General features: G+C 58.2%; 3 protein-coding genes and 1 non-coding gene across 4 annotated transcripts; 1 reads left to right on the top strand and 3 right to left on the bottom strand.

Moving 5' to 3' along the window:
- Positions 1 to 562: 562 nt before the first annotated feature.
- RIN1 (Ras and Rab interactor 1) lies at positions 563 to 7,615 on the bottom strand. The gene is made up of 10 exons (XM_019645536.1): positions 6,614 to 7,615; positions 6,294 to 6,474; positions 6,085 to 6,199; positions 5,917 to 5,989; positions 5,711 to 5,802; positions 4,837 to 5,577; positions 4,252 to 4,557; positions 3,831 to 3,962; positions 3,532 to 3,683; positions 563 to 2,681 (listed from the first exon to the last, which is right to left on the bottom strand). Exons 1-10 carry the CDS (start codon positions 6,697 to 6,699, stop codon positions 2,196 to 2,198), a joined length of 2,364 nt encoding a protein of 787 aa, XP_019501081.1. The 5' UTR covers positions 6,700 to 7,615; the 3' UTR covers positions 563 to 2,195.
- A 106-nt stretch (positions 7,616 to 7,721) lies between these two features.
- BRMS1 (BRMS1 transcriptional repressor and anoikis regulator) lies at positions 7,722 to 14,965 on the bottom strand. Its single transcript, XM_019645537.1, has 10 exons — positions 14,849 to 14,965; positions 12,092 to 12,237; positions 11,922 to 12,012; positions 11,625 to 11,752; positions 11,371 to 11,450; positions 11,192 to 11,288; positions 10,538 to 10,630; positions 9,307 to 9,371; positions 8,769 to 8,808; positions 7,722 to 8,267 (listed from the first exon to the last, which is right to left on the bottom strand). Exons 2-10 carry the CDS (start codon positions 12,228 to 12,230, stop codon positions 8,260 to 8,262), a joined length of 741 nt encoding a protein of 246 aa, XP_019501082.1. The 5' UTR covers positions 12,231 to 12,237; positions 14,849 to 14,965; the 3' UTR covers positions 7,722 to 8,259.
- A 296-nt stretch (positions 14,966 to 15,261) lies between these two features.
- Positions 15,262 to 17,532, bottom strand: B4GAT1 (beta-1,4-glucuronyltransferase 1). Its single transcript, XM_019645135.1, has 2 exons — positions 16,339 to 17,532; positions 15,262 to 16,114 (listed from the first exon to the last, which is right to left on the bottom strand). Exons 1-2 carry the CDS (start codon positions 17,392 to 17,394, stop codon positions 15,923 to 15,925), a joined length of 1,248 nt encoding a protein of 415 aa, XP_019500680.1. The 5' UTR covers positions 17,395 to 17,532; the 3' UTR covers positions 15,262 to 15,922.
- A 440-nt stretch (positions 17,533 to 17,972) lies between these two features.
- On the top strand, positions 17,973 to 18,054 carry TRNAS-GCU (transfer RNA serine (anticodon GCU)). The gene has a single exon. It is a non-coding gene; the product is annotated as a tRNA-Ser (tRNA).
- Positions 18,055 to 19,414: the final 1,360 nt, after the last annotated feature.

Below are 19,414 nucleotides of genomic sequence, written 5' to 3'. Positions count from 1 at the left end.
ATAGTCCTTCTGCTTTGGAGGACCACAGAATCAGCTCTACAGAACCTGGCATCTGAGCCCTTTGCCCTGTAACGAGCCACTTTCCCTGAGCAAGTCTGTTTCCTCACCTGTAAAATGGAGATAATGAGACCAGCCTTAGACGGGCCTATCATTGCCTGTCCTGCCTGGGGCCCCAACCCCTGTATCTCGACGCTTGGTCATGCTGATTTACCTGGCCTGGACAATCAGAATTTCTTGAGAAGATAAACCAAAAGACTCAGACAGCAGGCAGTGTTTGGCCTGTTGGGCCACTGCTGGGGGCATGCTGAATTCTCAGAGCCCAGAATTAGGACTCAGCACGGGAAGGCAGTGGGAGGCACTTGCAGAGGCCCCCAAGACAGGGGCCCAGAAGCCTCGGCCTTGAGACCTGCTCCTGGCTTCTCTGAGCACCCCCTGCAACCATTCCAGGTCCTTCCTCTGAGACTGAACTTGAAACATCCTGTTTGGTTCCCAGAACCCAGCCCTCCCTTAACCTCCCTCCTTCCCACCTCACTGTCCTTCACTTTTAGTTATCAAACTCCAATCAGTGGACAGCATTTATTGAGCTCCTGTGGAGTGCCCAGCACGGTGCAAGGCACTGTGTTAGGGAGGACATACAAAAAAGCAAAGGGGAGACTCCCTCCCAGCGAGAAGCTGGGTGAGGGGAGTGGGGAGGGGAACGCTGCCGGTGGCCTAGTGAGAAACTTGGGAGTCCTGCACCTGGGCTGCTTTAGGTTTATCTGAAATCCCAACGTCCAGGATTTCCACTTTCCAGGTGTCAGGTCTGTCTGACATGTGGGCTGATGTCCCTTGGTGCACAGCGACTGGGGGACCACCTGGGAGACTGGCTGGGGTCCTCCTTCCACCAGGGACAGTTTCTGTCCAGGGAGTGGTCCCTGCAAGGCTGGCCTCACCCAGACCCGACTTCAACGTTGCTGAGGGCCAGCAGCCTCAGCCCCTGCTGTGTCCCAAGGTTGCCTAGCGGCAGCGAGAGTGCAAAGCCCGTGAGACCACCGACCGATGTTGCTGAGCCCTGGAGCCGCCCTTGCCCCTCTGAGTCGCCCCTCCGCAGCTTCCTGGGCGACGCGCACCCCCTTGTGGTCGTTGCAGGCATTTTCTTTGCTCAGATTTGCTGCCTGCTCTGCTGGTATTGGGGGTTAATTAGTGGCTTAGAATAGGGGCCTAGTTGGAATTTGATGCTCTGGTTTGGGTGGGGGAACCCCTAATGGCTGTGTGATATCTTAGGGTCACTTTCCAGAACCTCAGTGGGTAATAAGCATGACCGCCCATAAAGCTCTTGTGAAATCCACAAGAGCTAAGTGCAGAGAAAATGGTTTCCATTTTTGAAGCCTGGCTCCCTGTTTAATTCCTCTGGGAGGACTTCCCATCTTGGAAAGACTGGAACTTGGGCACTCCTCTGGCTGGACCTGACCTTCAGGATCTCCCCTGGGCTGACTGGAGGACATCGCCCTTTGGCAAGTGCAGAGAACCACCCTTGGGGGTGGGGGTGGGGGTGGGGGAGGACGCAACGCTAACATCCCACCTCCTTCCCTCCCCTTCCCCCAGTCTGAGCTCTACTTTGCAGCAAAACATTCCATTTTCAACCCTGGAAGGCTTCTGGGAAAAGGCAGCGTGGCACTGCACCCCCCCTTTACAGGTGAGGGCACTGAGGTTTGGAGGTGCTAGCCCTCCAGGCGGTATGGAGCAGGACTGGGCCCTGAGCCCTTACTGCCTCCCTGAATTCTCCAGACACCCAGGAGTGGGTGGAGCCTTTCAGGGCCTTGAAGCCTCCAGTGGAGGGGCTACCTGGGCAGTGGCCCTGCCCTAGGCTGTGCCCCTCCCCTGTGCCAGAGTTTGGGCACGCTCACCATCACAGGGCAGCTGGCCTCCAGCTGGGGGAGAAGGATGAGAGGCAAAGAGCCTTGGGCCTTTGGTCTGGTGTCCCCCAAGCCCCCTCCACTTCACACTAATGCCCCGGATGTGGCCAGTCCAGGCACCCCCCAGCAGGTATGGTCATAGAGATAAATGTCAGACAGAGGTGGCGGCAGCCACAGGAGCAGCCAGGGGTGGGGAAGGCTAAGGGGGTCGTGGCCTTGGTCAGTGGGCTGATGGCTGTGAACGGCCTTCCCCGCAGGCTCAGAATGTTCTGCCCAAATGACCCTTCTGGCCACTTCCAGCTACTCCTCAGTGCCCCGGCTTCCCTCAGCCTCTGGCTCCTCTGGCTGAGCAGGGCATCCCCTGGCGTGGCTCTTGTCCCGCTCAGCAATTGTCTCAGGCTCTCCTCTGCTGTCCTTGAGGCTGGCTTTGACCTTGATGTCCCCATCTCCCCAGCCCCCTTTCTCCTCCTCCCCGCCCTCTGCCTCTGGCTCCCTGCTGTCCTTCTCTGTTGTGGCCTGGGGAGAGGCCCCCGGTGTCTCAGGCCAGTCTGCCTTGCGGTAGACCAGGTAGCCGGTTGTGGGAAGCCCATGGGCCAGGGCTCCAGGGGGCAGGCGGTGGTAGCCCTGCTCCTTGTACAGGAAGAGGCCGAAAGTGTCAGGCTGGGTCACTCGGAACTTGGTGGCACAGAGCTGGTTTAGGGTGGCAATCGAGGCCCCTGGGGGAATGGCCAAGGTCTTGGAGGTGCAGCCACTGCTGGGGTCCTGATAGGCTACTCGGAGGAGGTGCTGTGCAGGAGAAGCAAAAACAAGAACTCAGCCCTGCCTGTTACGTATCTGGCTGCAAAGCTCGAGGTTCCAGTTTAGGCTCTGCAGAGACAGGGGCAGCTGGTACAAATCCAGTGGTAGAACCAACTGGAAAAAGCTTTTTGGACAAGGTGAGTTCCAAGGGGTCCCTGAGGAAAGGAGAGATGTGCTTGGGCTAAGGGGTCCCACTGCAGGCTGGAAGGCTGGCCCCAGCCGGCCCATGCAGCCTAATCCTTGCTGTCCTGTATTAACTCTGTGCCCTAAGTGCTGTCCTGTATTAACTCATTTAATCCTCATATCAACCCCAGGAGGTAGGTACTATTACCCCATTTTACAGATGAGAGAACCGAGGCACAAAGAGGTTACCTAATGTGCCCAAGTTCCCACAACCAGAAAGTAGCAGAGCCAGGATTTGACCCAGTAGCTCAGAAGGGTCCCTTAGCCGGGTGGAGAAGGGCAGGGGTGGCATCTGGTCTGAGAACACCAGGCCTGAGCCCAGGCAGGAGGGTGAGGGGGGCACGGGCTGGAAGGCTGAGTCCTGGGTAGGGCAGAGCCCCAGCTGGGGGCCTGCTCCACGTCCCTTTCCTTCTCCATGTCACAGTTTCCTTATCTGTGAAATGGGGATAACGATGGCCCTATTTCAGAGTTCCTGTGAAAACTCAGGGCTGAGCCCCTAGAGCACTGGGCACACATGGAGTGTCCTTGCTCTGGAAAGGTGGGCTTTGACGTTTTCTTCTGCAGGGGGCACTGTTTCTATTGCAGGTGGCACAGGACCTGCCTTTCCCCTGCTGGGCCTCACAGCTTGGGGTGGATGGTGTAGAGGTCCTGTTACCTGGCAGCTGTGGGTGGCGGGCAGGCAGCGCTGCTCCCAGAGGCTGAGGGAGCGCTGCAGCTCCTGTGAGGGACTCAGGGGGAGGGCCTGGGCCTGACCCAGGCCACTCAACAGGGCCAGGCTGGCTGAGAGGCTGGTCAGGTAGTAGCCCCCTAGAATACAAGGGGAAGAATGCAGCTCAGGCTGGGGGTGGGTGATCTGTTACCTTTCTCTTTCCCTGTTTACTTGGGGCCATGCAAGCACTAAGGTGCCCAGCCCCACCCAGGCAAGGAGGTGGCATGTGTGTGGGGGTCCCTCACCCTCTCCGGTGAGCAGGGTAGGCTCCAGCAGCTCTGACATGTACTCGGCCTCCAGCAGCAGCTCGGGAAGGTCACATTGGGCTAGGGCCAGGCTCAGTAGCGGGAGAAACTCGTCGGCCCCCGCGCCCTCTCCTGTGGGGTGGTAGACAAAGAAGCTTCAGGCTCCTGGGGGCCTCAGCGTCAGAGTCCACTCCTTGTCTTAGACAGCAACCCTCTCCTCCAGCTGCCAGGCCTTGGGCAATATGGTCTCTATGGCAACCACAAGCAGGGGCTGACAGGAGGATGCTCTTCAGTCTGGGCCTCAGTGTCACCATCTGTGGGATGGGAGGGTTGGACTCATCTTTTCCCCTGTTGGGCCTTTCCTGGACTCTGCCTGGGGGGGCCAGCCTCTGAGGGTAGGGAGCAGCGGGCGGGGACGTACCCCAGTGGGTCCTCAGGGCTGCATAGAGCAGCTTGCAGGCCTGCAGGAGCCGCTTGACCTGGGCGCTGGGTGAGTAGGCGTGAAGCAGCTGTAGCAGTTTCTGGCGCACTGGCTCCATCTCTACCAGGGAGGGCAGACTCCAGTGGGACCCGAAGGCTCCAGGACCTTGGGCCCGGGCCAGGCGGAGGCCTTCAGCCAGACGGCCCAGGGAGCCATCGGCGGAAAGACGGCACCTCAGGCGGGCCACCAGGATGGGCCGGAGAGGCTTGAGTACCGAGCGATGCAGTGACTTTTCCAAGACGTGTTCTGCGGGGCAGAAGCAGGCAGAGGTCAGGGGAAGGGAAGTTGGGGGGGGCATTCAGGGGAAGGTGGGGGCACGGCAGAATCCCAGGGAGAAAGGGCATAGCCAGGGAGAGATAGGGATGAAAGGGGGGAGGAATCTTGGTGAGACAGGAGTGGGGGGAGATTGGTGGTGAGACAAGACGCAGGCTGGCACTGTGGACAGGAGGAGAGAATGGGGTGGGTGAGAGGAGCTGAGATTATGAAGAGACGGCTGAACCAGCGGAGGCAGGGCTGGCGTCTCACCCAGCCTATTGGGCGGCAGCAGCTTCTCAGGGCCTAGCTCCATGCTCAGCATGGCCCGGGCCCGGCTCAGAGCCTCACGGACACCCTGCAGCTCCTGGGGCTCGGGGCCGGCCCGCACCTGGGTCAGTAGGTCCTGCACTAGCTGGCCCACGGCCGTGTGGCGGTCCTGCATTAGCGCAGCGGCTGCCCGGCCCACCTGCCGCTCGGGCGCCAGCAGGGAACAGAAGGCAGCACTCATGGACCGGAGCAAAGGCCGCCTCCGGCGGCCCAGGCGGGGCGAGGTGGCTGGACTCCCCTGGGGCCTGTGCAGCCCCTCTTCCTCTGAGCTGCTGGGGGAGCCACAGTCTACCTCCTGGAGGGAGGGCAGGTGCAGGAGGCTGGGGCCAGCGCCCCCTGGCACACGGTACCCCACCGAGCTCTCCCTCCGTAGCAGCTGACGAGGGGGCAACTTTTCTGTCTGGTTGGGGGCTGCCCCTGGCAGCACGGGGACTGGGGGAGGAGGCACGGCAGGGGGAGACAGAGGGCTGGAGGTCTCTGTGGACACGCGCACTTTGAAACTCCTTTTGAACTTCTCCCGCCTGGTGGGGCCCAGGTCGCCAGGGAACAGGGGGTTGAAGAAGCACAGGGCGGCGCCGGTGCCCTGGTCCAGCTCCTGTGGGGACCGGGGCTTCAGCCGGGGCAGCAGCGGGCCTTCAGTTGGGCCCGGCGGAGCCTTGGTGTTGAGGGAGGAGCTCCAAAACTCTGGAGAAGAGAAACCAAATGGGGCCTCAGGGAGATGGGGGGGGGGAGGGGGGCGCCCAACTCAAGGCAAGGCACAGGGAAGACCATGCCCAAGTCCCTTCCTTTTCCTCCTTGGCCTCAGGAGAGCCCTTACCAACACCCAGATGGGAGATGGCTTCCAGCTCCTTATGGGTGGCTGCCTGGCGGATGGCTCTGGGGAGCTGCAGCTGGAGGAGAAGGATGTCCCTGACACCAGAGAGGGGACAGAAAGTCAGGAGTGAGGGATGCTTGGGGCTGAGAGGGGCTGCAGGGGCAAGGGAGGACAGGGAGTGGACACCAGGCGCCCGCGGGCAGGCTCACCGGGTGTGGCAGTAGGAGCAGATGAGCTGGACCAGGTCCGGGAAGACAAGCTCAGATCCCTCCAAGGAGACTCCTGAGAGATGGGAAGTGAAGTCGTTCTCTGGGGAATCCCGCTGCGCCCTGCCCTGACTGCTTCCAGCCCCTTCCCTCCAGGCTAGTCCCTCTCACCCCCAGGGCTTTCCTGGATATAGTGGCTGGAGACGAAGGAGGGGCCGCTGGCCTCAGGCAGCCGCACGCACAGAGCTTGGCACTGGCGAGTGTTAGACCTCCGCACCAGGAATGTCTGCGAATGGACAGGGTCAGGGTCAGAGGCTCAGGTCCGCCCCGCTCCCTCCCACCCTCCGATGGCCAGTCCAGTGGGTAGGGGCAAGACTCACCCCAGGGGGCTCCGTCCTCAGCACGTGCAGTGCAGCCGCGGCGTTGGCCCGCAGCTGCAGCCACACAGGCCGTGTGAGCAGCAGGCGCTCCCGCAGGCTCACAGTGCGTCCCGGCCGCTGGGGCCCACCTGCCTGCCCCCCGCTGGCGTCGGGCACATCGTATAGCGGGTCCTGGGCTGGCCTTGGGGCAGGCACCAGCCTGAGCAGGGACCCAGGGGCTGGGACCCTTGCCCAGCCGTTTCCCCCGCCTCTGCCCCAGGATACACCCTGCTCGGCAGTCCCTCCCTTCCCCAGCGGGCTGCCCTTCCAACTTCACTAACTTTTCTCTCTCCAGGTGCCCAGGTGCAAAGTTGGATGGGCTGGGGGCTCCGAGAGGGCCTGCTCCTGGCTCCCCAGGGGTTTCCATGGCGGGGCGCTCCTTCGGTTTCTCCTGGGACTCAGAAAGACAAGCCCGCCCCCAAGGCAAGAGCACTCACATTCCCGATGGTGAGTAACACTTCCTGAGGGCGGCACACCCTGTCACGCCCGCCAGTTAACTCTTGTGTGCCACTCAGCCTGGGCAGTGCCTGCCTCATCTCTGTCCTGGCCCCAGCCTTGTGGGGCAGGCATCTATCCATGCAAGTACCACTCTGAGAACCCCAGCTGTGGGGCTGCTGCCACCACCTCCACAGAGATCTTCCCACAGCCTTGCCAGTCACCTCAAGCCACACAGGTGGGAGGGAAGGAAGGGGTTAAACAGGGCCGACTCCTCCCCACAGGCCCAAGCCTCACCCCTGGGGCACCTTTAAGCCCAGTGGTCAACTACTCAACTGCCCAGGCCTTGGAGGTCAGCTTTGTGAGAGCATGCCCCCTACTGGTCACAGATGACTCATTCCTAAACCTAACTTGGATTTGGGGATTTCAGGTTGCCATGGAGAAAGGATGCTGTGTCTCCATGGAAACTAACCCCTTTGCTTAACTGAGGTTCTGGGGGTGGTTCTAACACTCAGCACTAAATGGGGGGGGAGTCTGGTTGTGAGGTGTCAGCACATGGCACTGCTGCCGGCTGCCTCCCACACACACAGGCCCTGCCAGCCTGCCTTGCCAATCTGCCAAGCGACTGGGGCAGGTGCAGACATGACCCCATCTCCAAGCACTGAGCACCCAGCCCCCTTGCCCATCTGAGGCCATGTGTTTTGCCTGTGCCACGTTGCTTCAGACCTTGTTCACCAGCAGTGGTAGTCCAGGGCCCAGCCCCCACCTCTGGGGGTGGGTGATAGGAGAGCCCCCGCCTTCCCCAGCATATACCCTAAGTCAGACTGGGTAGGCCCCTGCTGGGGAATAAGGGGAGGTACCAGAGATCCCAGAAAAGACTGCTTGTCTCAGGCACTCCCCATGGGAGGAGCCCTGATTCCCTTGCAAGGTAAATCAGACACATGTGGGTCATGCTAGAGTCCCAGGAAAGGTTTTAATTCCAGTCCCCACAATCTGGGAGGCAGGCACCAAGGACCATCTTGAGAAGATCTGGGGAACCTGCCTTCTCACCACCGGCAACAGCCAGGACAGACAGGCCTCCAAAATGTAATTTCTGGCTCAGAGTTCCCATGAAGCAAGGGCTCGGTGATGGGGGGGGGGCCAGTCCAAGGTCAGCAGGAAGGATGTGCTTTGGCTTAAGACAAGGCATGTCTTCTTTGTCAGGGAGGGGACCAAGGAGGCTGACCTTCAGGAGGGGGAGGTAGGGGGCAGGTCTGGGATGGAGGAGACAGTCTTGCCTGGCTGGGGTGGCCCACAGATGGCCAGGCCCCAGGGAGGGGCAGAGGAGGAGTCCAGACCAGTGTTGGCTGGAGGGGAGGGCCCAGCAGCAGCACTGGAGGGCTGGCCGGGCAGACCCGCGGGGCTTGTCAGTCTGCCTTTCTGCAGCAGAAAACGCAAATCCTGGGTTTGGTGCCAGTTGCTCCGAGGGGCCCCTCGGCTGTGAACAGCAGGGTCATGGTCCTGGGGGTATGTGGGAAGGGGAAAATCATTGCAGGCGAGAAGCTGAAACAAGGGGGAGGCAGCTGCTTCATATGGGAGACTGAGTGGCCCTGGTGTGGCCCAGGACAGCCCCACAGCCCTCATCTGTGAGCCCATCCCCACTCTGGGCCCACGAGGACCCCCCAGCTCCTGGGGCTTAGTATTCCAGCCCTCCCTGACCAATCCAGGCAGGAGGCTCCATCTCCTAGACCTTTCAACTTATTGGGCTGTCGGAAAAGTCATGATTTATTTTTTCTGTTTTTCGTTGCAAAAATGCGTCATGACTTTTCCGACAACCCAATAGAACTCCCCACCCACCCTGGTTCCTGCCCCCCAAACTCACACAGTGCCCTCAAACCCAGACTGTCTGAACTCACGGGCCACTGATCTGACATGGCTACTGTCTCTCTCTGGGCTCCTTTCCTGGAGGCTGGGCTGGGGGAGGGCGTGAAGGGGGGTAGCACAACCCCCAATAGTTCTTACCATCTGACTTTCTCTTCTGAGGGGACACGGCTGCCCTAGCCTGGATGGGAGAGAAGAAAAGCGCCCCTGAGAGCCTGCCTCCCACGTGGCAGGTCCCGATCCTCATCAGCCGCTCTGGGGTGAGAGGTGCTGGGTTGGTGCTGCACCAACAGCGGGGTGGGGAGCACAAGACTCTTTCCAAAGCTCTGATGTGGCCTCCTGTCGGAGGCTCAGCCAGCCCAGCTGCTTTCCCACCTTCCCTCCTTCCCTTTCTCCCACCCCATCAACACCTGCCCTGGAACAAGAAAGGGGCTGACACAGACCAGAAGTTCCCTCCTCCAGGGCAGCCCTCGTTAAAAGGAAGCTTGTGAGCTGGCAGCAATGCCAGGAGACCTGGGCTGAGGGCAGTGGGCGCCGAGGGCTGAGCAAAGAGCTCCGCAGGCCCTTGAAAGCCCACGTGGAGAGCCTGCAGAGGCCAAAGCTGGTGTCACAGCGGGCGCTGCACTGCCAAACCCCTTCCCTGAGTCAGGGTGGCGGGAGTGCGCAGCACCAGACCCACCTTTTTGATAGCCGTCCAGTCCTCTAGGATATCAATTTCCTGCAGCATGTACACGATGTAGGGGCCTGCAACAGGGGTCAAGGAAGCAGGAAGCCCAGTGGAGGGGGCGGGAGATGGCCTCGGCCCTGGGAGCTCTCATGCTCACGAGAGGTGGTGCCATGGACCCGGGAGCTCGGGCTCCACCTCCTACCTCTTGGCCCCCAGGTTCTCTGGGGGTGTGTGTGTGTAGCTATGGTCTATTTCACCAAGTCCACCAGGGGCGCAGGGGTGGGGGGCACCAAGCCTCACCCCTACCTCTCCCCCCTTGATTCCCCCTCACCTCCTCTCTCCAGTCTCAAGGTCAGTAGGCCAAGGCCCATTCCACCCGCTCAGGGGCCTTCTATTCTGTCCCCTGAACTGTCCCCTTTCCCCATCTACACACAGACTCAAGTCTCTTCCATCCTGAAAACCACCCTCCTTCAGTCTCACACTCCCCTCTGGGGACCATCCACTCTGCTCTCCTGTGCTCTGCACCTGCTGTCTCCACACCCTCATCTCCCATTCACCCCTCAAGTCCGCGCAGTCCAGATTCCTCCCTCCTTGAACCTGACTCCCATCACCAGGTAGCTGATGCCATGAGACTGGTTCCTGCAGGAATATAGTGGGTGGGGGGACCCGGCTCAGCTCTGTGCTGCTGTGCCAGAGGAAGGAAGACACAGCAGGCCCTGGACTGAAGTGGCTCATGCCTAAGGTGGGGCAGAGGCAAATGCTCCCACACGGAGGTGGGTGCTCCAGTTTAAGCCACAGGGGTGCAGAGGAGAGAGAAGCCATAGCCATTGGAGGAAGACCTGGAAGGGCTTCGCGGAAGAGGTGGCGTCCAACAGGCACAGACAGGCAGAAAGCACTCCGAGAGAGTGGGAAGTGAGCAAAGGCATGGGGGTGTGGGGGACGCCTGGGACATGCCCGTGACACTGTGGGAAAGCCAGAGGGCCTCAGAGATTTCACTCAGGAAGTTATGGGGAGTCACTGAATGGATGTTTCTATTTTTCCATGGTCCACACAGCCCAGGAGGGACCCAGGAACTCACAAACAATTCCTGATAGCTGGATTTGCCTGGACATGGCCACACGAGGCCAAGTGACCATAAATGTGCAAAGTCTGACTCTGTCTTCCGTGTCCCTCCACCCCCTTGCCCAGGTCCGGCGCTGACCTTGCCATCCTGCCCAGCTTAGGCCCTGAGGCGGAAGGATACCAGAAACGAGGGGTGCCTTCTTCCTCTTGCTGGGTGGCAGGGTGTCCCAGGTCTTTGAGCTGCCTCTGGCGTGCAGTTTGTCATCCCACCACTCTGTGACCCCAGACCCAGAGTCAGGATTGGGGTGCTGGTCCTCCCAGGACACCCCCACCCTTGGCGACTGTGTTCCTCACGAAAGCCAAGCCAGCCCTTCCCCGTCAACCACCTCCCAGGACAGCGAAGTGAGCCCTGTGCTTGGGGGCTGGAAGCTGAGTTCAGGTCTCAGCTGCACAGCTGTGTAGCCTGGGAAAGAAGTCACTGGCCTTCTGTAAACCTCGATTTCTTCATTTGTTTAGTGGACAGTGGGATGATGACAATTCCTGTCTCTCCAGGGCCCCATATGATGGTGGCACTAGGAACATGGAGGGGACTGTGGCTATGGTATGTGTGGGAGTGTCAGAATGACACTTCCTGTTCTAGAAAGAGAGCAGGGGCAAAGGAGGGCAGGGAGGCCACCCTTCCTGAGCCCCTACTGTGTGCCAGGCACCGGCTAGGCCCTTTCCATGCCTGGTTTCATTCAGTCTCTACAGCCAGCCTCTTATTGTCCCCTTGTCCAGGCAGGGAAGCGAAAGTCCAGGCAGGGGCTGGGGTGCTGGGGCTGGCACCTCGCCTCACCTGAGCTGATGTCCAGGCTCTGGCGGTCCTCCTCCAGCCTCTGGATCCGCTCCTGCAGCTCCCCCTGCAGGGTGTCATACAGCAGCAGCTTCTCGCTCTGGGAGAGGTGGCAGCAGCTCAAGCAGGAGGGACAGGGGTGGGCCACTTCCGCCCTCCTCCCGCAGGTGCCCATCAGTCACCTCCAAGTGTTGCCTGGCTCCCTGCAGCTCACACTCGTACTTGTTCCTGATCACGTCCAGACAGAAGCCCTTGTAGATCCCTGCGAGGGAGAGAGCGGGATGGGAGGCTCAACTTGGCCAGGGACCCCAGTGCCCAGAAAGGGGGACTGGGGCATGAGCAAGGCAGGGATGAGAGAGCGGGAGAGCGCCATGGGTTGGGAGGGGAACAGGGAGGGGGACTGGGGGCCGCCCAGGCCGCAGGACAGCCTGCAGACCTGCCACCTCAATGCGAATCCTGAGGCTCCGCTGCAGCCCCCCTAGAGGCTCTGTGTATTCGGGTGCTCGCTCAGCCCCTACTTCCTCCAGCCGCACCCGCAGCTGACTCAGTCGTTCCCTGAACAACCTGGAAGGAAAAATGTGCTCGTCCACCAAACACATGCGGGTGCTTGGTCCACGCAGGCCCTGAGTCAGGCCCTCGCTCACTCTTGGCCTCAGGACCCGTGCCCAGCACCAGGCCCATGGTCCCCTCACCCCAGGTGCCTGAGGACCCAGCCCTGGTGTCCCACACTCACTTCTCCTTGAGCTCCGAGAACTGCTTCTCCAGGTCCAGCATCTCATTGAGGCACTCGCTGCGGCGCCGCTCGTAGTCCTCATCGTCCATCTCTGGGACAAGAGGTCAGTCAGGGCCGGCGGAGGAGCGGGAGGGCACTGGTGCGCGTGCGCGCGTAGGGGAGTGGTTCACCTGAGCTCTCCTCCTCCGACTCCGTCTGGCTGCCACTCCGCTCCTCCTCACTCTCTTCTTCCTCCCCATTCATCTCAGCAGCTGAATCACCTTCTGCTTCCATCTCTTCTGTTTCTTTGCTTGGAGGCTGGATTGGCATCTGGACTCTGGAAGGAGTGGAGCCATCACTCAGCACTGCCCACAGCTCCAAGCAGGGAAGTGGTCACTAGGGAAGTCAAACCAAGCCTGGGGCAGTGGGGAAGGGACTGGACTTGCCACACCCTGCGTGGGGAGGGAGCAAATGGCTGTCTGCACATCTCCCAGAAGCCATGGAAGTGCTCACGCTCTTGGACGCTGTTGATGATCCCAATCCTGCAAATACTGGCCAAGGTGATGAGCCATAAGACGGGAAAGGCCAAGGTGGGCTCGCCACCGTCTACGGGGTTGAGCCCAAACTTCTGACTGGGGCTTTCAAGACCCTGCACAGACTAGACTTGAACTACTGGTCCAGCACGTTCACCTCGCCGTCTAATGGCCAATTCTCGAATACATCAGGCACTTCTGAGTCCCCTCGTGCTATTCCTTCTGCCTATAAGGCCTTCCACTTCTTTTCCTGAGAACACTCTACCACCTCTTGTCTTCTCACTGTGCTCTGAGTCCAGTCCCCCCTCCTGTCTCCTCTGCCATCTCATGTCAGCAGTGGTTCTCTCTTCTGTATCTTCAACTCTCCCTCTTGACAGCTCCTTCCCATGAAACGTTAGACATGCTCAGGTATGTTCTGCCATTCAGGAACAGAAACACAAAACCTCACCCTATTCCATGTAACTGCTCCCCGTTTCCACCTCACAGCGACACTTTTCCAGGCCTGTGTACACTTGCTCTTTCTACTGTCACCTCCTACTTGTTCCCATTTGTTTCTGTATCATCACTTTCAGCCACAACTCATCCTGTAGTTAACCGATGACCTCCTTGTGCCTGATGCCAATATTTTACAGTGCTTATTACAGTTGACGCCTCAGCAACACTGAACACCGTTAAGCACTGCTTCCTTTATTCCCTCATCTGTTATTGGAACTCTAATATACGCTAGGTACCATCAGACACTGTGGTAGGTGCTGGTCACAATGGTGACAGACAGATACAGTCTCTGACCTGAAGTTGCTTACAAGTTCCTGGAAGAAAAAGGCAAAGGAGACCATTGCTGTGGTGTGAGAATAGTTGAGAGCGGGACTTATGGGAGAGGCATCTAACTGTGGCCTGGAGTTGCTGCAGCTGAGGACTTGCAGAGGAAGATGGGCAGGCAGATGGGCTGAGCTGGTTGAGGGAGGGAGCATTCCAAGTAGAGTGGGTAACACGTGCAAAAACCCCAAAATGAAAGAAGGGGCAGGGTTGGGGGCACATGGGTTTAAGCCTCAGAGAGAAGTCTGGGCTGCAGAGATCTGGTCAAGGGCACATAGCAAGTTCTTCAGGCCCTGGAAGAGAGTGCAACCAGCAAGGCAGAATGTGTGGAATGAAAAGACATCCATGATGGAAATTCCAGAGTCACCAAAGGGGCAGATGATAAGACCCCCTGCAAAGAAGGAAATTAGCAAGAGATAGAGGAAAAACTCAGAGTCACGTGGAGAGATCATTTCAGAAGGAAAGAGAGGTGACAGTGCCAAATGCTGCCAAGAGATCACCTAAGAGGATAGCTAAATTGTCCTCTCAACAGATAATCTGTCTACTGGGAGTTCTATTTCATTGTGATGTTTTTGCAACTTCTCTGGGCACTTCTTTGTAGTCCTTTAGATTGGAACAGGCCCCACTCCCTCCAGGAAGCCTTATTTGTTTACATCTCCTCTCTATTTGCCCACCCTCATGTCTGTCTTCCCAACTAGTCCCTAAGCCTCACCAGGGCAGGGCTGCACATGCGCCTTATTCACCTAGTACAGTACCGACTCAGGTGATGACTGGGGGACTCGCAAATACAAATTAAACAAACTTTTGGAGGCAGGGACTGGCTTTTACTTCTTGGTAGCCCCAGGACCCTTCAGTGGTAGCAAACCCAAAGTGTTCTGTTAACCTTCTTTGACACCAGTTCGAATTGTGCAAAATAACTGAACTAGAGGACAGTTTAGTCACACTCCTCAATGATTTCACAAATAATCTGAACCCAACCTGAAACCTTCGGTTCTCCAAACCAGCTGCATCTTTCCCATTCTCAAGCCTCAGTTCCTACAGTTCCCAAATTTTGCAATTCCTCTTCATTGTTAAATATATTTACTTTGTAAGATGCAACGTAATAGGGAACAGAAAGGGCGGGGGAAAGGGGGTGGCAGTCACTGCAGCTACCTCTGATTCTACTGAATGAACTCAATAAAATCACAACCTCCCCTCCTTACCCCGGGCCAAAGACAGAATGACCATTGCTACTCCGAGTGTTGTTAAGACTGCAAGGGGTAAGGGACGGAAATGCAATTTTTAAAGCGTTGTACACATGCAATTCATCTTTTCAGAAAGGGTGCATCTCGAAGGCAGGCCTCCACGGAAGGCAGATTCTTCCCCACCCTCGAAGAGGCCAACCCAACCCCTCCGCGGCGCGCCAGGAGCCTCCCGCCCCGCTCCAGCCCCGTATGCGTCCGCGCGGGTAGAGAATTTCTAGCTCTTCCGCGGCCGGTTTGGGGCCCACGGCCCTGCACGCGTCCGGCAGGTTAAATCTCCGCTTCGGCCCTGGAGATTGGGCGGGCTCTGATCCACTCGCCGGAGGTCGAACCAGGCGCCACCGGTAGCGTTACGCACCGCACGGATTGGAGCCTCCGGCCTCACGTCCGAGACTTCCCGACAGGTGTCCGCGGCTGCGGGTGCTGACCGCTGCCCCCGGCTCCCGGAAGCACTGTGCCGGTCCCTCTTAACTGGGAGGTGGGGCCTGTCAGCGCTTCCGCATGCGTCATCAGGGGGCGCCCGTTGGGAAGCTCACAATTGGACAGCTGGGGACCAGGCATGCTGGGATACCGCGGGCCGGTCTCCATAGCAACTAGCCGAACTTCACAGTGGCGCAGTCAGGCCGTTGGAAAAAGACCCTTGTGGTTTCTTTGGTTTACAGCGGGTGCTCCTCCGTCCGCGGGCACCTCCCTTCACCCTCCCCCGGCGTGAAAGGGTTGAACCCGCGACCCCTCCGCCTGCCCAATTCAGGAGAGTAACGGAGCCAGCTGTTGGTGTGAACACTCATTTATTTATTTACACACTGTCATTGTAGGCAAATAACCCAGCCCAACCTATTTTGAGGGTACAGAACCTGCAGACCCTTCCCTTCTCCAGAGGCCCCGAGGGCAGAGGCCTGGGAGAACCAGTAAGTTTAGGCTTCTGCACAAAAGCTAAGAACTAAATTCAACGCCTTTATCTGATTTCTTTCTGAAAAGCCCATTTTGTTAAGTACTCAGACTCTGTCCCATTCATACTTTTTGCTCTCCTACTGCCTACCCACCCAAGATTGTTAATAATAATAACAACAATAACAACAACAATAATACTGTAATAATATTAATACTTCACATTTGTACGAAGCTTACAGAATGTTTTCACATATAGCATCTCATCTGAGCCTCCCAACAGTTCTGAGAGGTAGGTATTCTCACCTCCCTTTTCACAGACGTGGTAACTGAGGCTCAGAGAGGGAACGTGATTTGCTCAAGGCCACACAGCTAGTTAGTGGTAAAGCTAGGACTTGATCCCAGCACCCCATATTCAAGTCCAGTGTTCCAACACCACAGCTACCACTGTAAAGTGGAGTGACATTTCTTACCCCTGTCAGGCCTGAGGGGTGGCCTAAGAAGAGAGGAGGCTGAAACCTCTCAGAGTAGGGCAAGGAAGGGCTCAGCAATGACGGGAGGAGTCGGGATACTTGGCCTTCAACTCCTGTTTGAACTGGCGATAAAGAATCTTATTGTGCTGATTTTCGGCCTCCTTTTGGGGATGGAACTTCAAGGCTTCTTTGAAGCCCTTATGAACCAGGAAACCTTCATTCAGCACCTCGAAATCAAATCCTGCCACGTGCAGCTCACAGGCCTGTGGGGGGAGAGACAGGTCAGCAAAGTGTGATGACATTCCTAGAGCTGAGACTGACATCCCCACTCCTCTGAAGGCATCCTGGATCTTCCACACCCTCCAACCACCTCCTGAACTATGATCCCTTCTGCCTCATTGCCTCCTTTCCACCCAGGGCCACTTATAGCTTCCTGACCCCACCACCCTTCCTGCCCCATTTCCTCTGCCCTCTCCCTTATGGGTACCTGGCTTATGCGATTGAAGCCGTACTGCCGAAAGCGTTCGTCGAAGGTGGGCACCTTGCCTCCAGCCACGTAGAATGGCTCCCAGGGGTCCTGCCAGGGCACCACGTAGGCAGGCCTCAGCAAGGTCTCCTCTGGCAGGTTGACCCAGCGGGAATAGTTGGTGGTTGCCTGGCAGGGAGTGCACAGCCCATAATAGAATGGTCGCACCTCCCCCACCTGGTACAGCTGCAGCAGCTCATTCTTGTTTGTGGGCATGCGGCGGGCTCGGCGGATCTCGAAGGCAGGCACCACTAGCGCTGTGCCCGCCCACTGCTTGCTCTGATCCAGCATTTCCCGCAGGCCTCGCCACAGCCCCTCGCTGGGCACCATGTCTATATCGATTACCAGGGCATAGTTGGCCCCCTCACGAGCCAGATTCCTCAGCAGGTTGTTGGGGTAGGAGACATTGGTGCCCAGCGCGTAATTGATCCCGGGCTGGGCCACCCTGGCTAGCTTGTCGAAGACCTCCTGGCAGGACCGCAGCAGGGCAAACTCCCCCGGCTCCCGGGGGTCGGGCACGGCGGCCTCATAGCGCGAGGGGCACACAAGGTGCATGGCGACCCTAGCGCGCATATCCGGGCAGTGACTGCTCAGTGCGTAGGTCAGCACCGTGGCCAGCTGCGCCTCTTCTTTGGTGGCCGCGAACACCGACACAGATAGTGGGCCCTCCCAGCGCTCCAACAGGCCCGACAGATGCAGCAGGTTGTCCACGCTGGCGTGCGTGGCCAGGATCACATCATTGGGGTCCATGGTGGTCTTCAGTAGGCCCCTATAGACCCGGTAGTCGCCGCTGGCGTCCAGGACGCCTCCGGAGGCCAGCGCGGTGCGGAGCTGCGCCTTGACCTGGTCCACGGACCTCGGGGATGGGGGGAAGAACTCGAAATACTGGTCTTGCTCCTCCTGTCCGTGCATCCCGGACAGCAGCGATAGGTAGAGTAGCTGCAGCATCGCCACCAGCATTAGCGCGGCCAGCAGCAGCTGGTAGAAGGCGCACCGGATGGCGTAGGACATCTGCATGGCTCTCGGGGCTCGGAGCACGCAGCAGGGACTACCAGACCGCAGCTTCTGCCAGCCACCGCAATCCCGGATTTACCGCAGCCTGCCGAGCTCTGCCGAAGCGAGCCGAGGCGAGCCGAGCCCAGTGCGCAGCCCCGTCCGCCCACGCTGGCCTACCGGAGCTCCAGCTCGCCCCCTGCGCGCGAGGAGGATCTACTGCAGTCGCCGCCCGCCGCGCGCGCTTTGCAAACGCTGGGTTAGCTCGCGGCGCCGCTGCGGTGTTCCCAGCCACATGCACACATTCCCTCCCGGTCAATGCGCGACCCCCTGGACCAAGCGCGTCCTGAGACCCCGGCGCGCTCCCCCTCGACTCAGGGAGGGGAAACTGTGGCAGAGCTCGGCTGCAGCTTGGTGAAGGATGGCGCGGGCTCCCGGCAGCAGCGGGAGGAAAGGAACACACAAAGAAAACTTCCTTTATTTCCGCCGTTTTTCCTTCCTTTAGGTCCTGCAAGGGCTGTATTGAAGAATGAGTATTAGGGACCCAGAAAATGTGGAGGAGGTAAGAGATAAGAGAGTGTGGAAAGATGAGCCGTATGTGGGACGAGGTGGCCGAGTGGTTAAGGCGATGGACTGCTAATCCATTGTGCTTTGCACGCGTGGGTTCGAATCCCATCCTCGTCGGTCGCGTTTTACACAGGAGATGGTTAATGATTCTTAATTTTCCACATCCCTCGGGCCTGGAGTACCAGGTTGGGACACCCAAGTCGACACAACCCGGGTCTCTTTGTTCACCGTGCATCTCCTGCCTAATCTCGGTATCTGCACCTCTGGCCAGGGATCAGAGGTGGACCATTTTCTTTCTTCCTAGAAAGAGGGCCCAGGGTTCGGTGGCACCTAGAAGACCAGAAATGGGATTCTGGCCAATGTATTAAGTAGAGAAGCTGCCCCACCCCCCACGCCCCGGTAGCGCCGCCCTCCCTGTAGTGGAACTTCTGGGTGGTGGTGGTGGTTGGTCATTTAAATTATTACTCTATCCAGCCCACTGATTCCCCTCCCCCAGCATTTCTCTCAGGGGGGAGACCTTGTATCCACACATACACACACACAGAAGGTGTTGAATATTCTAACACCAGCCAACTAAACAGAAGGCTACAATAAGTGTGGAATAATTGATCCATAGACTCTAGAGAGGAGAGGCAGGTACTTTGACTGCTAAATCAATCACATGTAATAAGTGTTCGATCGCTGTGAATCTTGGGAAGGTGGACAGACTGGAGAGGGCCTGGAGTGGCCCTCTACTCCACAGGCAGTAGGGAGCCAGGGTTGTTGAGTTGAAGAATGACCAGGAGACCTGTATTATTGCAGCCCTCAGCAATATCCCCTACTGAGCACCTGCTAACACCAGGGGCTGTGTTGGGCACCGGGGATGGAGCCTTGCAGGAGACACAGGTACTGTCCTTGAAGGTTTTTACTGGTGACCTGTGCTGGGAGAGAGGAGAAAGGTATGGGTAGATCTTTTCAGCATAGGTCTTGCAAACTGGAAGCTCGGGAGCCAGATTTGGTGCCATTTGGGTTTTCTTTCACTTGCTCAGTGTTTAAAATAATGATTTAAATCACATGAGTTGTTAACTTTGTTGAATCAGGAGATTTCACATAAAATGCACATTTCCAACTTCTGTTTTAAATTCCGGAAGATCCGGCAATGCCAGGCCTGCATTCCCACAGGGTGACAATTGGCCAGAGCATAAGAGTGGCTCTCCCTTTGCCAACAGTCTTCTCTTTGCGGAAGCCTCAACCCTGTCCCTTCCCTGCCCACCCCAGCCCTTTGAGCATTTGTGTGTCATCTGCCGTACTTACGCAATACTCATTTTCTACCTCTACTGAAGATTTGCTCCAGCATCTGCCCACAACACCCCCCCTCACCTGCTCCAATGCTAGCCACATAGGAGGCATCGGATTCGTGTTTGTTGATTAAGTCAGAGGTTTCTGAAGTGCCCCCAGGGGCCCTGGTCTAAGGGGAGAATGAAAAGTAGTGACTGGG

The sequence above is a fragment of the Hipposideros armiger genome, unplaced genomic scaffold, assembly GCF_001890085.2.
Source record: "Hipposideros armiger isolate ML-2016 unplaced genomic scaffold, ASM189008v1 scaffold_93, whole genome shotgun sequence".
In the NCBI taxonomy this organism is placed as follows: domain Eukaryota; kingdom Metazoa; phylum Chordata; class Mammalia; order Chiroptera; family Hipposideridae; genus Hipposideros; species Hipposideros armiger.
The sequence above is the reverse complement of the archived record's forward strand: the minus strand, read 5'-3'. Positions and strand labels throughout refer to the sequence as shown.